The sequence below is a fragment of the Primulina tabacum genome, unplaced genomic scaffold (genome assembly GCF_025594145.1).
Source record: "Primulina tabacum isolate GXHZ01 unplaced genomic scaffold, ASM2559414v2 Contig511, whole genome shotgun sequence".
Lineage (NCBI taxonomy): Eukaryota > Viridiplantae > Streptophyta > Magnoliopsida > Lamiales > Gesneriaceae > Primulina > Primulina tabacum.
This window is the reverse complement of record NW_027459768.1, coordinates 53,955-74,941: the sequence shown is the minus strand read 5'-3', so window position 1 is coordinate 74,941 and position 20,987 is coordinate 53,955. Positions and strand designations below refer to the sequence as shown.

Here is a 20,987-nt window from a genome sequence, read left to right as displayed (position 1 = left end):
GTGGTTGTGTTGAAGTGGTAACAATCAATTACTTCGTTAAATAATTAAACACACACTGTTATTTCAGTTTTAAACATAAAAGGTGAAGTAATACCATAAAAGATACTTCGATAAATTCAAATTGTGAAGAAGTATAAGAACACATTTACTTCACCGCAACTTAAAAATTATGAAGTCAAACATAACTGATGAAGTAAAAGATGTTTTATTTTAGAATCGGTCCAATTTTGCCTTCTTAGACTGGCCAAAAATTTGTTTTTTTATGGATTGAGACTTCAGTTTTGAAACAAAGTAAAAAAATTATCATATTGCTTCACGTGCGTCTACTTTTGTAGTTAATAATCTTTTATTTCGTTTAATATCATAAATATGTCAGCAAAATTCACATAATGAACTATCACTTTGAATAATAATAATCACAACTTGGTGTAACAATATATATAGTTGCTTATGCATCTCCGCACCATAAAAAATTTGGTCATCACCCATCAAAATTATAGGTCAATAATCTTCATATAAATTATAAAAAAAATAATTAAACAAGTTTTTATAATGTTTGAGTAACGTTAATTTAAGTGGCAAAGGTGCTATTATTGGAAAATATGTTGGACTCCAACGAGTACATATATATCGCAAAGTTAGTACTAGTGGAGTGTGTGTGAGTGCGTTTGTGTGTATTTATCGATCTATTATTTAAAAATAAACATAAAAATATTGCAATGGAAAAAATACGTTAGTTCGATTTCACATTAAAACAAAAACATCTAACTCATTATATATATATATATATATATATATATATATATATATATATATATATATATAATGAATCTGCCACACTTACCGTATATATGTATTTAATAATACATTTTTATTTTTATTAAAAGCCACAGGAACGTATAATTTTCTAAGTATAAATCTTGTAGCTTCTTTTTCTTTTCAACAATACAAAAGTTTGATGTCGATTTAGTAGATTTTTTAAAAATTTTAAATTCGATTCAAATAATTTTTTAAGTAACTCGAGCTGGAGATATTTTTTTACTATTATATTTTTGACAAAAATATTATTTATATAAAATCTATGGTTAAAATATGTAATTTATGATAAAAATATCTATTAAAAATTAATTTGTATGAAATTAAATATTAGCGATCCAATGGTTCAACAACCTAAATAAGATTCTGAAGCTCGAGCTTAACTAAAATTTGGTCTTGGACGCCGAGCTCGGGTTAAACTTTTGTTTGAGTTAGTTTTTTGCAAGCTTTCATGCACCCTAATTACTATTATCATTGGAAGTTCTTGACCAAACTTGATTGTGTTGGTTAAAATATCTTGGGAATATAGGGGATATATGTGCGGGGTTTTAAAACCAAAATAGTCTATGAAAATTAATGATGGGAAAAAAGTTTATGCAAGATTTTAATTCTTTATCTTTTTCCTTAAAAATGGTATTGCTGCACCTTAGTGCTCACACTTGTTAATAATATATTTTATTCGGATGCAATAATTGTCTGCTGAGAGAATAATCAACCGTGATGTTTTGACTGCTGTACGGTTTAAAAATATTCGTGTTGTACTAAGCTATGATTTTTAGTAAAAAGACAAGCACTCAGTCCTACACGTTTCCAAATGTATGTACGACTTTGGCTTTAAATAGAAGCACTTTAAATTTGAAAGTCACACAAACCTCGAAAATTCATAACGCAATTGAAATGGTGTACAAAACTTCAAATTCTAAGCGTTATAACTTGAAAATCTAAATTCAAGAATTTATTTTTTGCGAATTTGAATTTAATTATGCTTTGTTAAAAAATTCACTCGTCAGAAAAAACAAATTCTCATATATGATCTAAATTCGAATTTTAAGTGTACAAGGTATAAAAAAACTTGAATTCAAGATTTTTAATGTCTTGTTTTACACAAAATTTTATATGAGATCGTCTCACAGATCAATTTGTGAGACAAATTTCTTACCCAACTCGATTCATGATAAAATACAAATTTTTATAGCAAAAGTATCATTTTTCACTTTAAATATGAATTAATTCGGCCCGTATAAAACAATAAAACCTATTCCTAGTTTTAAGAGCCTGAAATGGTTTAAAAAATTCAAAATGGGACCGGATAAGAAAGAGGAGGAAAATATGATAATGCAGAAGTGTGTAATCCACGAGTCTCAGCGCCTTTTATATAATATTTTTTCGAAACAGATTAATGCACCAATTAAAGTACTGTTATAATATCTCGCGAAAGGCCCCAAACCTCTGCCTATAAAGTCCCGTTTCGAGTACCGCACCGAACACACACAAACGAAAAACAAAACAAAATCAATCAATCTTACTAAATGTCTTCCACGGGGGCAAGTTACGCAAATGTTTGGGTGCTGCAGAAGCGGCAGAGCGGGAGACTGAAGAAAATTGAAGCCGACAGATCATCAAGAAATGGAGAGGATGGAAAACATACTGATTCTCGTGATTCTAAGCCTTTTAGAAACAAGAAAATCCATCCACGTAGCTTCGCGTCGCCTGATTTTCGTTCCGGGTTGGAAAGGAAGCTAATTATGTTTCATATATTTAACTGAATTGCTCGTGTTGTTAGAAAAAACATGTGCCATTTATCTAAATATATGAAACAAAATATTGAAATATTTGTACTAGTCGTACGTAGTACAAGAATGGAAATGCTTAATGCATGAAATAAATAAAAAGGTTATGCAATAAATTAGTGTGTGTTTTCACTACGTTCCTTTCTTGAAATTGGGAAAGAAAAAAAAAATACAAATACTAATGAAATTGGAACAATGTAAAATCTATGAAATAAAGTTAGAGTAGGTCTTTTGTGAGACGTTCTCACGAATCTTTATCAATGAGACGAGTCAACCATATAGATATTGACAATAAAAAGTAATACTCTTAACATAAAAAGTAATATTTTTTCATGGATGACCCAAGTAAGAAATTCGTCTCACAAAATACGACCCGTCAGACCGTGTCACACAAATTTTTACCATAAAGTTATTATCATGTCAATCCATTCATGACACATATTACAAAACCTTAATTCAGACAACTTTGATGCATGGAGATCAATAATTTTAGATGACTATGTACACCATTTGATATTATTATGTAATAATTATATAATATTAATTATATAGTAATTGAATACTTAATTACGTTCTTGACTAGCAATATAGTTCATATATCATAAATTGGGTATGATTAAATCTTAACCAAGTATTATTACACTGTATTTATGTATTATATACTTATTAAATACAAACCACTGTATTCATATACATATGTACGTCATTTTATACTAGTATGTCATAATTATATAATATTATACAGTAAACTGAGTATTTAATTACTTGTTTGGCCGTAATATAATATCATATGTCAAAAAATTAGTACGATTAACTAAGTACTTATGTATTTGAGTATTATGTTATTGAAATTGAGTTTTATATATTAAGTTTGGGATTATTCCAACTTGGTAATCGGCCAATTCGACATATTTTCTTAAAAAATATTGTTTAAATTTAAGATTCTCAACATTTTTTCTTAAAAAATATTTTCTTGATAAAATTTAATTATTCTTTAGATTCTAAATTCGAAAAATAAATTATCAAACTAATAACTATTGTTTAAATGTAAGATTTTCAACCTAACTTTTTTTAATATTTTTGAAAAATTAATTCTTGAAAAGTGTTTTTTCATAAAATGAATATGTTAAACGAATACAATTAAATTATTTTAAATCTTTATCCACTGTTTTTATACTATTAAATAAAATATATAAATAATAGTGTATAGATAATTTAACATATGAACTATTTCAATATATTCAAAATTAAATTAGTTTTTTAAATGTTATTTAGAAAAATTTGTTAATATAGTAATTCCAAAATAATAGAATTAATTTGTTAAACAAAATAATAAAGGACATTTTATTATTATTATCTTAAAAAATTAATGAAGCACTCCAAATTTTTTGAGTTAGGCGCAAGGGTAGGAAAATTAATTGAGAAGATTTTCATTTTTTGATGGGAAAAAAAAAGTTTCAACCTTATCATTAAGAGTAAATTACCATTAAATTTCTAAATTCAAACTTGAGCAAGGGGTCGAAAATAATTCCGCGCTCTTTGATCCATAAGAAAATAACAAAAACTCTTGCAAGAGTCTCATGAATCAATTTTGTGAGATGATTCTAAGTTTTGCTTATTATTAATAATATTATTATTTTTTATCAATTTAACCTAATGATTAAATACTTGCTTTAGGATTGATGGATATTGTAGTTAAGGTATGATCATCCGCCTAAGAGTGCATTTGGATTTGAAAATATTTCGCCTAAAAATGTAAGTTTGTTTTTAAAAATATTTTTTAATTTAAAAATAATAGTTTTTTGTTTGGATAAATAGATGAAAAATATTTTTTTTAATATGAGTTATTTAGGAAAATATTTAAAAACTATAAATTTGAGCTTTTGGAAAATAATTTATTTTAGCTTAAGAGTAGGTCTTTTGTGAGATAGTCTCACGAATCTTTATCTATGAGACGGGTCAACCCTACCAATATTCACAATAAAAAATAATACTCTTAGCATAAAAAGTAATACTTTTTCATAGATGACCTAAATAAGAGATATGTCTCACAAAATACGACTCATGAGACCGTCTTACATAAGTTTTTACCTTAAAATAATTAAATGTTTTTAAAAACACCACAATACATATCAAATCACACGTGACACCAAAAAAACATTTTTTTTTAAAAAAAAATTGCTACTAAATCCAAACGGACACTTATATCCTCTAAAATTGTTAAATGCTCCACAATTCCGCCCATCGGATTGTCAGATTCAGTGTACTCTACTGTCTACTCTATACCGCCGGACTTAAATTATCTTCAATTTGTACAACGTAGGGATGTCGGGTCGGGGCGGGTTTGCCATTCTCATTTCCATTCTCGAATTTCATCTTCACCCCATACCCGTCCCAATCTCCGCTTTTTTGTGTTCGGAAAATCCCTAAATCCGAAACTTTAAGAATCAACTTCCCACCATCGCTCCCAACCCCGTTTCAAAAATATTAATATGATAAAATAATGACGAATTCGGAGGTTTTCTCAAACCAAAATTTATTATTATATATTATTATTAGAGATAATATTTATATTAATATCAATATTAATAATAATAAGATTATTAATATTTTAAAAAATAATAATATTATTATATTATTAATATTATTATTGTTATTATTTTCGGGAAGGTTTGGAGATTTCGAGGATGAGGCAGTAATTTTCGGGGAGGTTTGGAGATTTCGAACCTAAATTCAAAAAAATCGGAGATCTCCATCTATGTTTAGGGTTTTTTCCGCGAGACCCCAAATCCGTGAAGAAAGTTACCATGCCTACTATAACGACAGTCCGCCATTAATGATAATTTGGTGAACGGCCAACCTCAATCTACCAATCTCAACTTTTGCAGTATAAACCCTCCTTTATACCAATTAGTTTAGCAATCGAAGCTCAACGAATTCGGTAGCAATTGGATTCAGGCTTTAGATCGATGGGTTCCAGTGAGAAGCAAGTGACGATCATCACGGGGTGTTCGTCTGGGGGCATTGGTCACGCGCTGGCCCTCGAGTTTGCCGCCCGGTACTGCCAGGTCGTAGCCACTGCTCGATCACTCGCCTCCATGTCTGATCTGCAAAGCGATCCCAGATTCTTTCTCCAAGAGCTAGACGTCACGTCCGATGAAAGTGTGCGCCGCGCGCTCTCCGCGGTCATCGAGAAGTTTGGGCGTGTCGATATTGTTGTCAACAATGCTGGGATGCTGTGTGTCGGGCCACTCGCTGAGGTCCCTTTATCCTCGATTGAGCAAACCTTCAATACAAATGTTTATGGTAACTGACATTTCTTTTTAAAAAAACAAATTTGTGAATTATCTGCGCGTTTGTGATGGAGTTCCATATTCCCTTTCTGTTAAAGTTTCGTTTGGAAGCTCGCTATGTGCTATACGAGTTGTCAAATGTTACACATATACGAGTTGTCAAATGTTATGTTTGATTATGTATGCAATGATTTATAATTTTTTTTTTCTTCCAAAAACTCACATGTAAATATTCATTTATTCTTGATCACACCAAAACACAAAATCGGATTATATACTATCACAAGTATAGAAGTGAAATGGAGGATTTAGTATGAGATTTCTTAACGAGTGTTTATCTTTTGAAGGAATAAAATTAGTGAAGAAAAAGTGAGTATTAAAATCACATTGTTCTGAGTGAAATATTTTGTATTCTCAGTTTCTCTTGTCTTATTTTTTTATTAATAAAGAAGTTATCTCTTTGAGAGATTTAGAGTGGTCGTACCCCAATTTTGGGATGAACTGCTATAAATATTGGCTTCCATCATATTCAATTTATAATATTACTTGTGATGTTTCGGTGTTATGATACCTCAAGTATTCCCTGATATTCCATTAACCGATATCAGAGCGAGGTTCTCAAATACTATAGGAAGTCCTCGTATGCTCCGTGGCTGCAGCTTAGTCTGAACTTACAAATCAGAAAAGTCTTTCTAGACAGTATTAGGGAAATTATTTTTGTGTTCAGATTTTGACGATTAATTCGTTAGTATCAGTCACAAAAGATGGATGAATGCACAACCAAGATTGATTGGTCTAAGTGCCTCTAATTATCAACTTTGGAAAAGTAAGATGATATATCTTATATTCGTCACATATTAAAAAATACTGTCATCAACCAAAAGACAATCATGAAACTGGTGATGAACAAATAAACGTCATTGGCGAATACAATGTCGTTCACGAACCAGAGCAGGAGTCCGTAAATTTGGCAACTCGAGTAGTTAGTTTGGTGATCGATAGTGGAGCCATAGTCCACGTCACATTTTGAAGAGAATGATTTACATCTTACAAACAAGAGGACTTTGGTGTGGTCATGATGAGGAATAGCGACTTATCCTGAGTTGTGGAAAAGAGAGACGTGAGCTTGACTACCGTGAATGGCTCTACATTGATCATGAAAGATGTCAGACATGTGCCAAATATGCGCTCGAGTCTGACATCAGTTGAAAGACTCGATGAAGAAGTTTTCTACACAACCTTCCAAAATGGGGTATGCAAGATTTCAAGAGGATCACTTGTGGTGACGTGACGAAGGGATTAAAGATGTCGAAACATTATGTAGTTCTAGAAAATCATTCTAAAGGTGTGAACTACGCAGGAGAAGAAAACTCAACAGAGTTGTGGCACCGATGTTTTGGCCACATAACTTAAAAGAATCTTACACGTCTTGTGAGCAAGCAAGTTGTGCTCAGTATAATACAGGTTCATGTGAAACAATGCACGAACTGCTTAGCTGAAAAACAAAACAGGATATCATTCAAAAGTTCACCTCCTAAGGAGTCGATAAAATTTTAGATTTGTTGCACTCAAGATCTATGTTGGTTGATGTCATTGTCGCTCGGAGCAGCAAGGTGCTGGGTAACTTTTATCGATGATCATTCTCGAAAAATTTGGGTGCGGACACTCACAACCAAGGACCAAGTAGCGGAAACATTCGACGATTTTCTAAACTTGGTTGAACGGCGAACTTACATAAAACTCGAATGTATTTGAACAGATAAATGCAGAGAATACATTGGATCCTTTGATGAGATATTCAAAAGAAACGGAATTAGACATCAAACAACACCACCAAAGACACCACAACTCAACGTATTAGCTGAAAGGATGAATAAAACTTTGGCAGAAAAAGTCAGAAACATGCAAGGCTGACTAGTTGATGTCGCATATATATTGAATTGCTCACCTTGTGTTCCACTCAATTATAATGTCCCGGAACAGGTGTGGCAAGACAAAGAAATTTTCTATAATCATTTGTCGGTATTTGGTTGTGTTCCTTATGTTAATATACCAAATGATGAAAGACATAAATTGGATGCCAAAACAAGAGAGTACATATTTATAGGTTATGACGATGATCAACTTGATTACAAGTTTTACAATACAGATCTCAAAAAGCCTATGAAAGTTGTGATGCTATATTTCAAAAGAATGAATTTTTTGACACTGCGGGAAATGAGAATTATGGATCTGAACAAGATCTGGAATGATGGTCTTCAACAGTAAATCCACAATGTTTTGAAGATGAAGAGTTGCATAACGATCATGAGGATGATGATGAGATCCATGTTCAGAGTGAACCACTAGCAAAAACTTCTCGTGGTACAATGACCACATGTTCTGGAAGAGCAGTGCGACCTTCAACAAGATAATCCTAAAATTAATATATCATGCTAGCTAATTTACGGGGGAGAACCAGAGAGCTTCGAGCAAACTATTACCAGCGAAAAAGAGGATAAATGGAAAGACCATGCTAGATGAAATGCAATCCTTGCATGAGAATGAGACATTCGAGCTGGTGAAGTTGACGAAGGCAAGAAAGTTTTGAAGAATAAATGAGTGTTCAGGTTGGAGTACAAAGAACACAGTAGTCAACCAAGATTCAAAGCTAAGAATTTGCTAAGAATTGTCATCGAAGGTTTCGTTCATTAACATGGATTTGACTTTGACGAAATATTTTCACTTGTGGTGAAGACGACATCCATCCGGATTGTGCTAGTGTTAGGAGCTGAGCTTGATCCGGAGGTGGAACAAATGGATGTCAAGACCTCATTCTTTCACGGGGATTTGGAGTAAGAAATCTACATGGTCCAACCAGAAAGATTTGCAAAGAAAGGGAATGAGGACCTCGTGTGTAGATTAAAGAAGAGTTTGTATGGTCTCGAGCAAGTACCGAGACAGTGGTACAAGAAGTTTGAATTTGTAATAATTCAACAGGGATTCAAGAAAACCACTGCAGACCATTATGTGTTTGTCAAGAAAACCCTTGATGATGATTTGTTGGTGCTTAAACTCTATGTAGATGACATGTTGATTGTCGGCAAAGATGCTTCAGAAATCAAAGGCCTAAACAAGCAACTAAAGCGAGACATTTTCTATGAAGGACTTGGGGCCAGCAAAAAGAATTATTGGCATAGAAATCCATTGAGACATATTCCAAGAAGACCTGGTTGTCGCAACACTAGTATATTGAGAAGATACTTAAGAGGTTCAAGATGGACCAAGCCAAAGCGGTTCGATGCCCTCTTGCCAACCATTTCAAGTTGAACTCAAAACAGAGTCCTATTACAGAGGATGAAGAAGAATAAATAAAAAGTGTATCATATGTTTCAGCAGTTGGAAGTCTGATGTAAGTCATGGTACGTACTCGGCCAGATTTAGCTCATTTTGTAGGTGTGGTGAGTAGATACCTTTCAAAACTGGGAAAGGAACAGTGGGCTTTAATAAAATAGATATTCAGATATCTACGGTGCACCTCTAAACATAGATTGAGTTTTGGAGGATTTAGACTTGAGTTTGTAGGCTACACAAATGCAGACATAACAAGAGATGTTGACTCATGAAAGTCAACATCGGGATACCTGATTATATTTGTAAAAGTAGTTGTGTCATGGCAAACAAAGTTACAAAAGTGTGTAGCATTGTCAAACACTGAAGCGAAGTTCATTGCGGAAACTGACGCATGCCATGAGTTGTTATGGATGAAAGGGTTTTTGGAGGAATCAAGTTTTGTGCAAGATCAATATAAGTTGTCCTGTGACAGTCAGATTGCAATTCATCTTGGAAAGAATACTTCAATGCATTCTAGACCAAAACATATTGATGTTTGCTATCTTTGGGTACGGGATATATTGGAGAATAAGTTGTTAAAACTTGAAATGATTCACACAGATGAAAATGGTTCTGATATGATGACCAATACATTGCCGAAATAGAAGCTGGAATTATTGTAGGGATGTTGCAGGTTTGATCGAATTTTCACAAAATGGACTCGATGGGAAGAATTGCTAATAAATCAAGCCATTTTTTCAAAGTAAGCCAACTTTGAATTCAAAGTACGTCATTTTTGACAAATAACTGACACATGGTTTGAGTTAGTCAAAGATGTTAGGTTTGATTATGTATGCAATAATGTATAATTTTTTATTGTCTTTCTCAAACATGTCCTTTAAACATCCATCCATTCTTCATTCTTCATCACACCAAATCACAAAATTCTCTCGTCTTTAATCACAAATGTAGAAATGAGATAGAGGATTTAGTGTGACTTTCTTAAAGGGTGTTTATCTTTGTAAGGAATATGATTGGTGAAAGAAAGTGGGTGATAAAATCGGAATGTTTTGAGTGAAATACCTTGTATTTTCAATTCTCTTTGTCTTCTTTATTATTAATAAAGAAGTGATCATGTTAAAAGGTATATAATGGATGTAGTCCACTTTTGGGGTGAACCACCATAAATATTGATGTATATCATATTCAATTATTGATATCACTTGTGTTGTTCCGCTGCAATGTTACCTCAAGTATTACCCGAAATCCCACCAGATTTTCCAACAGATTGTAGTAGTATCATAGGAATAAAGTATAATAGTACGAAAATATTTGTAAGTTCTGTTTCATGTAAAATTGTCACTGCTAAGAAGTAACTTCGACAATAACTGGCTCTGAATCTGATATTGTTCTGCTTTATCTACATTAAGTATGTCAGAACTCACAGCCCACATAAGATTTGTTCAATGTGGGATATAGGCGTTTCTGCGGCTACTATAAATCTATAATTGTGACCTCTTTGTTGATGACAAAAGATATAAATTAGGTTGTTTCATTTAGATGCGTCTGCCAGTTTTCATGTTGTTAAAGTTGAAATGGAAATCATTTTGGTATTTAGAAGAGTGGAACTTCATTCTTCAAGAAAAATTGCTGATTGGGCTTTTGTCTCGAGGAAGAAATTTTTGGGCAGCAGGCTACCATTTGGGTCATCATCTAAGTGCTGTGTCGGATGGCCTGCCTGGTCATAAGAGGATTGTTTGAAGCCTGTAGAATTTATTTTCTGTAAGATCCATGTAATGACTGGAGATTTCACAAAATAAAATGGAATTTATTAAGCATTAGCAGTAGTGGTTAATGGTTTTAATCATCAAGATTCAAAGCGATTGCATTACTGTCCGAATGTTCTGTAGTACCTTCAATTTCCAATTATTGGTCATTCAAATCTTTCTTTTTCCTATCTGGGAATTTATTGTAATTATATTAATTTAGTTTTATTAGTCATGGACTTTCATTTCATTTCCATCCCGTAGCTACGAAACGAAATATTTCTCGAACTGTATAGTGTACGACCTTTAAGTGTTACAACACTTGGGATTTCCTCAGCATCATCTTAGGTTTTTGTCTTATTATAATGTTAAAAGATATTGCTGTTGATTAACTAATTCTTCTTTGGGGATTGACTTATCAAATTGTTCGAATTGAGTGAATAATATAGTTTCTTGATATTTTACTGATTATTTCAATACATGGCACTGTTTTTATCTGTAGGTTCGTTGAGGTTGATTCAAGCTGTAGTTCCTCACATGGCATCTAGGAAGAAGGGTAAAATTGTAAACTTTGGAAGTGTCACTGTTTTGGCTCCGACGCCATGGGCAGGTGTATACACTTCATCAAAAGCTGCCATACATGCACTTTCCGACTCTTTGAGGTGTTCCTAATTTTTTTCAGTCTCTATTCACGTGACCATAGCTGTGTACCAATATATTATTCGTGTATTTGTTATGTTGTGATTTTCTATTTGGCTTTTATGAAATTCAGTAAACGAGAATGAGCAAAGCCTTCACTTTGCAATGTTAATTGTCATTCAAAAGTTCTATAGAGATCTGTGACATTTAATAGTTGATTTTTCCTGTATAACCTTTGGCAAGTGTGCACATGCACTCACATAACCTTTGTTGTTTATATGTAGATTGGAACTTCGAGCCTTTGGCATTGATGTGATTACTGTTGTACCTGGAGCTGTGAAATCGAATATAGGAAACTCAGCTGTAGCAATCTATGATCGGATGCCAGAATGGAAGCTGTATAAGCGGTTTGAAGGAGCAATTCGAGCAAGAGCCATCTTTTCACAAAGTTCAAAGTCAACCCCAGCGGAAGAATTTGCCAAGAAAACAGTTGATGCAGTGCTGAAGAAGAATCCACCAGCTTGGCTCTCATTAGGCCATCGATCCACAATAATGGCAGTAATGTATTATGTTCCACTTTTCATTAGAGATTTCATCATTGGAAAGAAATTTGACTGTTGATTCATGTGAAGATCCTTGTATCTTGTCTTATAGACAGTAGCACATTGGAAACGACTACAAATCAACAGTGAAATAAGTATTATATGTGTAAACTAAGGTGAGTTTGCCAAAAAAATATGAGAGATTTGTTTGACTTTAGAGTGATCTGAATTGCTGTTTCTTCTGGAAAATTTTTGCTTGAAATTAGCTTATTCATGTCTCGAAATGGAATTCCGCAGAAACTACTGTCGTTCTTTATGATTTAGTAGTGAAAAATAGATGAAATATAAATGCTTTTGATTTTCACCAAGGAAATGATTTGATTAACCCTGAAATATATATTTTTTGCAGATGATACATCTTTCATTGAAAATATTTGATTTGATTATGCATGTGACTTACCTTGTCTAAGCAAAAGATGATTGGCTTCAGGATTTCAAGTATAGTATTAGATTTATATATTGAATAGAAATATTTAGGCACCAAAAAAATAATGATAAACTATAGAGATTAAAAACATATTCAATAACATTGATAATTTTGATTAAAAAAATTATTTGCTTATAACTTAGGAGTACAGCAGAATCCAAATCAGTAGTAGATATAGCTACTGAAACCAGCAGCCGTTATAATAAGTTATTGTTGCATCCAGCAGAGCCCAAAATTAGAATATTGGATTCAACGCCGCAAAATTGAGCAGTAGTCAAATTCAGCAAATAGCCCAGCAACGAGAATATCACCATTTCAATATAAAAAACAGTACATAAACTTTTTCAGTGGTCATATTCTTGTTTTAAATATTCATTTGTTGGAGGTTATAAATATAAAAACTTGAAGATCAAATACAAGATTTGGAAGGAGATTTAAAGCATGGACTGCTTACATGAAGAAATTAATTAAATGATAGCTAGCTCAAATATGATGATACATTTGAGATATACATACATTTACAATAACTAAACCCTCACGTCCAATCACTCACGCATGTATATAAGAGTTAAGCTTCAAAATTTAGATGAGTGAGTTTTCACAAAAAGATATTAAAGATAGAAGAAGGATGACGTAGGACTTGTTATTAATCTCCAAACATTCATAAACAAATATGTGCATCTTTATTTTATTGCATTTACTTATGCTACTGTTTTTAAGATTTATTGTTGAAATATTTTATGTGTTCTTAAAATATCAAAATATAGCATACCAAATGTGATAAAATTTTCAACTAAAACGTTTTTGCACATTCAACTTGCATATCTTTTAAATGTTTTACCACAATGTTTAATCGGATTCTACGAAAGATTATTTTGTGTTTCTTCCGCTTAGTTTGAAAACCAAACTCTATTTAATTTATCGGTGTTCAATATTTCAATAATCGAGTCATCATAGCTCAATGATTATCCCATAATCGATCATATCATGGGTGCTAACTCGAACAATTTTTATGTGGAAAAAAATATTGTTATATTTAATTTACAATTTGTAAAAGTAGTATTTTACTTCACAATTGTAGAAATGTTTTCTTATGAATTGACTAATTTTCATTGCAAACAATGCATCTAATTTTTTTTATATTTATTATAAAACTACTACATACTCTTTAAAGATGATTCATCTATGTAGAATTTTATAGTTTCAAAATAAATAATTGAAAATTAAGAAATTTTTTTTGTTGAAAAAATTCTAAATTGTTATATTATATGTTTTTTTGTTTTATCACTTTTGAAAGTTTCGTAGTCTAACCAAATTATATTTTAATTATATGGATCCTGAGACTAAAATAAATGTTAACATAAATTATACAAAATGGTTCTTGAAATGAATAATATGCTTATAAATTACATATTGTGGATCACATTCCATGAATACTCTTAAATCTGGCATATTGTATACAACTCTATTGTATTATCATTCAAGAAATCCACCGTAATTGATATCTGAGTTTTATCAAGACATTGTGGATTTAATCAAATTGAATTAATCGTTAAGAAATAAGAGGTGGTGAGATTAGACAGAAAATCGTAAAATTGTTCTCTCCATAAATCGTAAAATCGTTCTCTCATATAATTTATTACATTAGTGATTATATTGGAAAATAAAATCATTTATTACAATAACTTGTAATTTCAAATAAAATAAAAAGTAATTCAAAAAAAGGTTAACAACTATAAGATCACTCAAATTTGACGATAAAAGTTTCTTGAGAAAAAAATAGTATTCATAATGCAAATGAATATATAGACTTATTTGTCGTTGTGAATAATGTTAATATGCAAATAATAGTCATTCAAAAATCACATCTATATTTAATATATATTCTCTAGAGCAACAAATATGGACAATTATAAATTCTCTTGTAATAACAATAATGGGATATATAATTATGGTACAAGTATTGGAAAACAAAAAATCGCACGTGCAACATGCGTGCACTTTATAAAAAAAATTAATAATAATAAAGTTTACTCGAATTCCTATCTACATAATACAAAAATGTATCAAAATGAATGTGTATTTTACCATTAAAGAGCATTGCTTCATCATAAAGCAATACAAAATTGTCGGCTCCCTCTAGCCTATATTCATACAGTCTTCTCATTACACCACAATTTTTTCGATCGAACAGAAACACTGGATTCACCATAATTACCACCAAAGTTTCTACTCATACCAAAAACTATAAGACACCCCCCCATACAATAGTTAAAAGATTTGTGCAACTACGCCATCATTTTCTAAAATAAAGTTTCAGATGGTCGAGAAAAAAGCCGGTCCTTTGATGGGCAGGTAAATTTATGTAAGTTTCTCTCTCACTGCGACTGATAAGGGTGTGTATAATACAAAACTCCTGGAGACTGACCTGGAGCTAGAGGGCGAAAATTCGGAGGTGCGTGAAGTTGCTGAGGCAATGGCATCGGCTGCTGCATAGATAATGTTGATGGCTGAAGGCCACTGTGCATTCGCTGCTGAGCCATATGCATTTGGTTCTGGTTCAATGACACCATTGGGCTAACCATGTAAGACGGACGTACAGGCGGAGGTGGCACAGGTGGCAGAGGAGGAAGATTCCCATACTCGTATGAGATCATATTTCCACAAGGTGATTGCAAATATTGGAACGGGGGTGGGTTCAGGGTAGAATGATAGAGAGCTGGTGTGTGGGAAATTTGGCCTTGAATCGAGGTCTGCGGCAAAAGAGATTGATAAGGGCTGTTCTCAGGATTTGGTTGTGCTGCAAAGTTAGGATCTGGAATGGGATTTGGTGTTAAGGAACCGTCGAATGCCTTCGAGAAAGGAGTTGATGATGATAAAAAATTCATTAGCGCAGCTTTTTTAGCTTCTTCAGCTGCCAAGGAGGAAAGGGCAGATATCATGATGTCCTTAGAAGAGCTTGAAGCTGTAAGCTTGTCCGCAACCTCAGCTGCAATTGCAGCCGCAGATTTTTTTGTCATATGTTCAGGTTTTGCATTGGCAAAAGATGATGTGGCCGATGGTTTGATCGAGAACACCAGGTTTTCTTCCAATTGCTTTCTCATGCTTGCAGCTTTTTCAACGTGAGCTTCCGCTACCTGAAAGTTTGTGTAGGTGCAGAGATATTATCACAGCATTCAAAATTATTTTTAATCCAGGTTCATGCATAAAGGTTACCAAAAATCAGTCAAACCATTACAATGGTAAAGTTTACAAGGAAAACAATGCAATTAATTCATTTGACAGCAATCCATATCCAAAAAAATAGTGAAGAAAGGAGAGACAGCTTTCTTCTAAATGAAGCACGGAAGCGAAAAACCGTAAGCAAATGATCTCTAACCTGCATCTGGGTCCGGACATTCTCTAGCTCACATTCCTAAGAAAAGCACAAAATCAGCACTGATATTGCACGTCAAAGCAAAAATTGAAAAATTCCAAAGTTATATAGTTGAAACAAATTCGTACTTTGAACTTATCATCTACCTGCTCACGTAGTGCATCACGTAGCTGAGACACGAGTGCCAGCCTATTCTCTTCCACAACTTTAAGCTTTTCAATGCACTGTTTCAAAAGAGCTTCTTCCTCCTCCAATTCTTTGGCAAGAGTCTTCCTCGATGGATCCCTAGCTGTGAGAGCAAACAGCAAAAAATTCATGGGCCGAAAAAGTTACCCAAGAATAACTGTGAATATTTTTGCACTTCATATTTCGGGCTCTTGATTTTTGTACACGAAGTGCTTTGCATGAATTTCATTTTTCAAATTTTTGAAGCTTTTCAATCAAAAGTGAATTCCTTCCTGAAAACTGTAAGATGTATTTTTTTAAATGCCAACTTACCCTTCGTCAAAGCAATGGTAACATCATTTTCCATCTTTCTTACGTGATGAATTGCAGATTTGCATTTATTCATTTCTTCATCTTCTTTGGAGCATTTATTTTGCACCAAGTGAAACGCAGACACTATTTTTTCTGCATTGCCGCCTATGCTCAATTTCTGGTTTGAAAACAAATAATTCAAGATGTAAGCACCCTTTATCTAAATTGTAGGAACCAGGTCACTGGTATTAGATAAATAAATGCCACAAAGACTAGCATAAAAATGCATAAGAACAATATCATAATAAAACTTACGGTTCTTATAGACCGTGAATCCCTTTTAACTATTAGGACAGAACGAGAACGCTTTTTCCCAAGCTTCAATGGTGGAGGCAATTCCACACCAAGCATTGTGTCTCTAAGGTTTTGAGCTCGGGAACCAAAAACTCTCCTTTCTTCCCATATGCCAACCTTTTATAAACGGACATAATCAGACGAGAAATTTCAAATAAACAAATGCATATATATTGTGTCATGTTTGCCTATCAAGACTCATTAGATTGACCTTATAACGTGATATAGCCATTATTTAAAAAAATTGAAGGCCTAAATACACTTGTAAACAATTCCATATAACAAATCATTACAGGGAAAAAAATCAGGTTAAGTTCAATGAGGGTTGAGAGACTTAGACATATAATAATGACATCCTCCTGAGAATTAACTCACCAATCGGGATACCACATTCTTGCCACGATCGTCGCCTTTGTTTTCAACGTCTTTGATTGCTGAAGGAAGAAACTTCCAAAACTCAGTAACAAATTCATTCCCTTTTCGCTTGCTGTTCTGCAGAATGTCATTTGCAAGGTACAGAAGAGGAACTTTTTGAGCCATTTCTGAACTATGAAACTGTTTATCCCATGTCGCAACAACCTGTTCCGCTTTGCCACGATGAAAGATGCACCAGTGCGACAATGCTGTAGATGAAGGAAAATAAGTAGGGTAAGAAATTTTTCAGAAATAAAACAGTGCTTATGTCATGAGGTAATCATTCCCTGTAAGGAGGAACCCCAAAAAGTACCTACACAAAACGTCCACGAAACAATATCATGTAACAACTACAAGTGTATCTGTTTATGAAATTTTTTATCGTTATAATTACGATAAAGCGGATAAAACTACAAATGGACAATAAATAAATGCAAGCTATACAAAAGAATGTTAGAGTTAATGATCAAATTGTCCAAAAGTAATTAATATGAAGAGCTTCTATATATAAAAATCCACACACACACACTCACATATGTATGATGAGGCTTGCCATCACGAGAGAAAAACATAGACAAGTATCTTTAACCACAATTCATGAATAAACATCCTTAAACTCTGCAACCTCCATACCATAAGAAAACTAGCAGAGAAAACAGATTTGTAAATGTTATATAGTCGTTACCAACTCCCAATTTATACTATTACAGTTCCTAACGTTTGACACATTCTCCATGCCATGATACATACAATCAATTGTACAAAAACAACTTTAGCAAAAGTAAGTTAAAAATGGATAAATTAAAAATTCAAGTAAAACGTAAGGTTTGATCATTTAAATGTATGGAATAGTAAAGCACCGAAATTCAAGGAAAAATGGATATGTATCCAACGACAGTGGTTCATGATATGATCACGAACACGTGTAACCATTTATATAATTTAACGGAAATCAGTCAACTGAAAATCATGGAAATCAAACAAAATGAACTAACATTACAATAAAAGGCTACCAAACATATTTGTTTCAGCAGTTAACTAACTGTTATAGACGTTAAATTCAAGACTAAATAAAGATCAAACTAACATGAAAAAAAAAGACTTTCTTTGCCTGCCCCCCTGATCAGAAAAATAAACACAACCGTAGTGCAATGAAAACATAGAAACCATAACAAGAAACTAAAGATGTCTGTGAAAGATCAGTTTCAAAACGAGGACAACTTCTCTACACTTAATTGTTAAACTGCCTAATCGACTTTGAGCATTGAAATTATTACAGTTTCCAAAATTACAAATTTAAGTAAACCAACTTATGATAAGAAACCAGAAGATTAATCAAAGGCATAACCAAGTAAAAAGTAGAAGATAAGATACTTTCTATGCATTGCTGAGTGCTGTTAAGCTTCGAAAGCTTGTCAGCAAGAATCTCTTCACTGAATACACTGTTCATTCCACCTTAGCAGTTGTCCCCCCCTTCACCAACCCTTTACACTGGACAAAACAGTTATACACATCCATTAATCAATGTACCACAGCACAAAAAAGAACCCCAAACCCCTTAAACCAACCCCCCAGCCAAAAAAAAAAAAGCCACTCCACCCTTTCAAACACGTAAAATCAATAAAGATTTGATCTTTGCGAAAAATTACCAAAATGTTCCCGGTAAAATCACCAAATTCAGCAAATGTCGAGAAGTGACGCAAAAAAGAGCAAAAATAAAAGAACTGAATTGCACCGTTATAAGATTAAAGAAAAATTAGAAGGTGGCAATTCTTCTGAGACGGCGCTCAGAAACAAACATGAGAAGATAAACAAAGAGTTGTTTCAAGAATTCACAATCCCATCTTGCTTTTTGAGGAACCCTAGAAGAGATCTATATACAGAGCAAGACGAGACGCATTGAATGTGAAATGAGTGCGCGCCCTTTGGAGAGGGAGACTAGGAGGATTTGAGTTGGGCAAAAAGGTTTAAACTTGAGAGGTTGTAAGCAATATTTTGGGGTTTTCCAATTTTCAGTTGTCTTCCGCACGTGTATATTCTCTCTTCACTTACCAAACTTCTAGATTTCATCGAAATTTGAAACTTTATTTTGAAAAAAAACTAACAAACAAATTGAAAATGAAAAATATTATTTATACGCGTTGTGTGTTTATATAATTGTTTTTTAATATATATAACATGTTTTCAAGTGAAATTGAGCAATTTGCTTTTTAATTTATGATATTTCTTGATCTGTATCATTGATATTATTTTGAAAATTTTGCTGAACAGATTGAAGACATTTTTCTGAGTAACAATGAAACATAAATTTGAATGATTAAAATATAGAATCGTGCAATAATCTGATCATTACATATTTCTTTTTCTTTTCTTTCTTTTTTTTTATGCCAATTTTTGCTATTAATAAACCAAGACGATTGAATATTAACTCTTTGATGAAATCTTTTTTTAATGCCAAATCTGTCATCATACATTTTACTCTAAAATACATATCTACACTATTAATAAAGTAAGACGGTTGGATAGTAATTAATTTTGGTGAATTATTTTTTGTTGAGTATAGGTCTCTTGTGAGATGGTCTCACGAATCTTATCTATGATACTGGTCAACCTTACCGATATTCACAACAAAAAATAATACTTTTTAGCATAAAAAGTAATATTTTTTCATGGATTACCCAAATAAGATATATGTCTCACAAAATACGACCCATGAGACTGTCTCACACAAGTTTTTGTCTTTTTTTCTTAATGTCAAAACTTATTTATTTAAATTTTCACATTTATAATGTAAAAATATCATCTTATTAAATCATATATCATATTTAATTTTGTAAAATATTGTAATTAAATCAAAAATTTCAATTTAAAAATTTTGTCAACTATGTGTGTTTCGGGTCGCTAATATTTGTACTATTAATTAACCAAGAGGGTTGAATAGTAATTAACTTTGGTGAAGTCTTTTTTTAATGTTAAATATTTCACACATAGTATTCTAATACATATTTAAATTTTCATATTTTATAATCTTAAAAAATCATCTTATTAAATCTCATTTCGTATTTTATTTTGTAAAATATCGTAATTAAATCGAAAATTTCGATTTAAGAGTTATATTAATTATATATGTGTCTTATCATTAATATTCTTGGTCACTAGTTTTTTTTTAAATGGTGTATTTTATATGGGGAAATTTTGATCTTTATAATTATAAACATCACTTGCGATTATACACGATACATTCATCCATATTAAATTTTAATATAAATTTAATTAAACATATTAATTTTTTTATATAAAATATAAGTATATAATTAACATTTTTAGAGTATTATTTTTTATTTTTGATTTATTATTTATTATTTTTGAGTGGATAACATAATCACTTTAGGAAATATGATTATGAATGACATACACATTTAATAGTGTATAGTATAGATTTATTATTTTTGGTTGAAAAGATTTGAGAAATAACTTTCAATGTTCGTATATTTTTCTCTTCTCTGGCTTTCATTTTCTTGTTAATATCCACATTAGTGTGTAATTTTTAATTAAATCATGCTATTCTACCTCTCACTAAAGTAACAATTATAACACTACCTCTATTTTATAATATAAATTAAACTAATTACAAAAAATTGATTAAAATCCAAAATAAATTTAAAAAATAAAAGGTTGTACAAACATACAATGCGTATGCAGAGACACTAGTTGTTGTTAT

The 20,987-nt window shown here is 32.1% G+C and overlaps 2 protein-coding genes across 4 annotated transcripts; one reads left to right on the top strand and one right to left on the bottom strand.

The window, feature by feature from the left end:
• Positions 1–5,435: 5,435 nt before the first annotated feature.
• On the top strand, positions 5,436–12,379 carry LOC142534440 (short-chain dehydrogenase ptmH-like). The gene is made up of 3 exons (XM_075641314.1): positions 5,436–5,912; positions 11,480–11,639; positions 11,901–12,379. Exons 1-3 carry the CDS (start codon positions 5,576–5,578, stop codon positions 12,235–12,237), a joined length of 834 nt encoding a protein of 277 aa, XP_075497429.1. The 5' UTR covers positions 5,436–5,575; the 3' UTR covers positions 12,238–12,379.
• Positions 12,380–14,709: 2,330 nt separating this feature from the next.
• Positions 14,710–19,290, bottom strand: LOC142534442 (uncharacterized). Of its 3 annotated transcripts, none has more exons than XM_075641317.1 (8): positions 18,916–19,290; positions 18,641–18,757; positions 17,228–17,475; positions 16,814–16,969; positions 16,520–16,676; positions 16,150–16,310; positions 16,025–16,060; positions 14,710–15,782 (listed from the first exon to the last, which is right to left on the bottom strand). In XM_075641317.1, exons 2-8 carry the CDS (start codon positions 18,714–18,716, stop codon positions 15,024–15,026), a joined length of 1,593 nt encoding a protein of 530 aa, XP_075497432.1. In that variant the 5' UTR covers positions 18,717–18,757; positions 18,916–19,290; the 3' UTR covers positions 14,710–15,023. The 3 variants fall into 3 exon arrangements, with proteins under 3 accessions (XP_075497432.1, XP_075497434.1, XP_075497433.1); XM_075641319.1 differs by having other exon boundaries at positions 16,168–16,310; XM_075641318.1 differs by having other exon boundaries at positions 18,641–18,750.
• Positions 19,291–20,987: the final 1,697 nt, after the last annotated feature.

Coding starts and splice junctions, on each gene's coding strand:
- LOC142534440 (XM_075641314.1), top strand. CDS start 5,576: ATGGGTTCCAGTGAGAAGCAAGTGACGATCATCACGGGGTGTTCGTCT. Junction 5,913..11,479: donor CTTCAATACAAATGTTTATG/GTAACTGACATT, acceptor TTTTATCTGTAG/GTTCGTTGAGGTTGATTCAA. Junction 11,640..11,900: donor GCACTTTCCGACTCTTTGAG/GTGTTCCTAATT, acceptor GTTTATATGTAG/ATTGGAACTTCGAGCCTTTG.
- LOC142534442 (XM_075641317.1), bottom strand. CDS start 18,716: ATGAACAGTGTATTCAGTGAAGAGATTCTTGCTGACAAGCTTTCGAAG. Junction 16,970..17,227: donor AGAATGTGGTATCCCGATTG/GTGAGTTAATTC, acceptor CGTTTATAAAAG/GTTGGCATATGGGAAGAAAG. Junction 16,677..16,813: donor ATTCACGGTCTATAAGAACC/GTAAGTTTTATT, acceptor TTTTCAAACCAG/AAATTGAGCATAGGCGGCAA.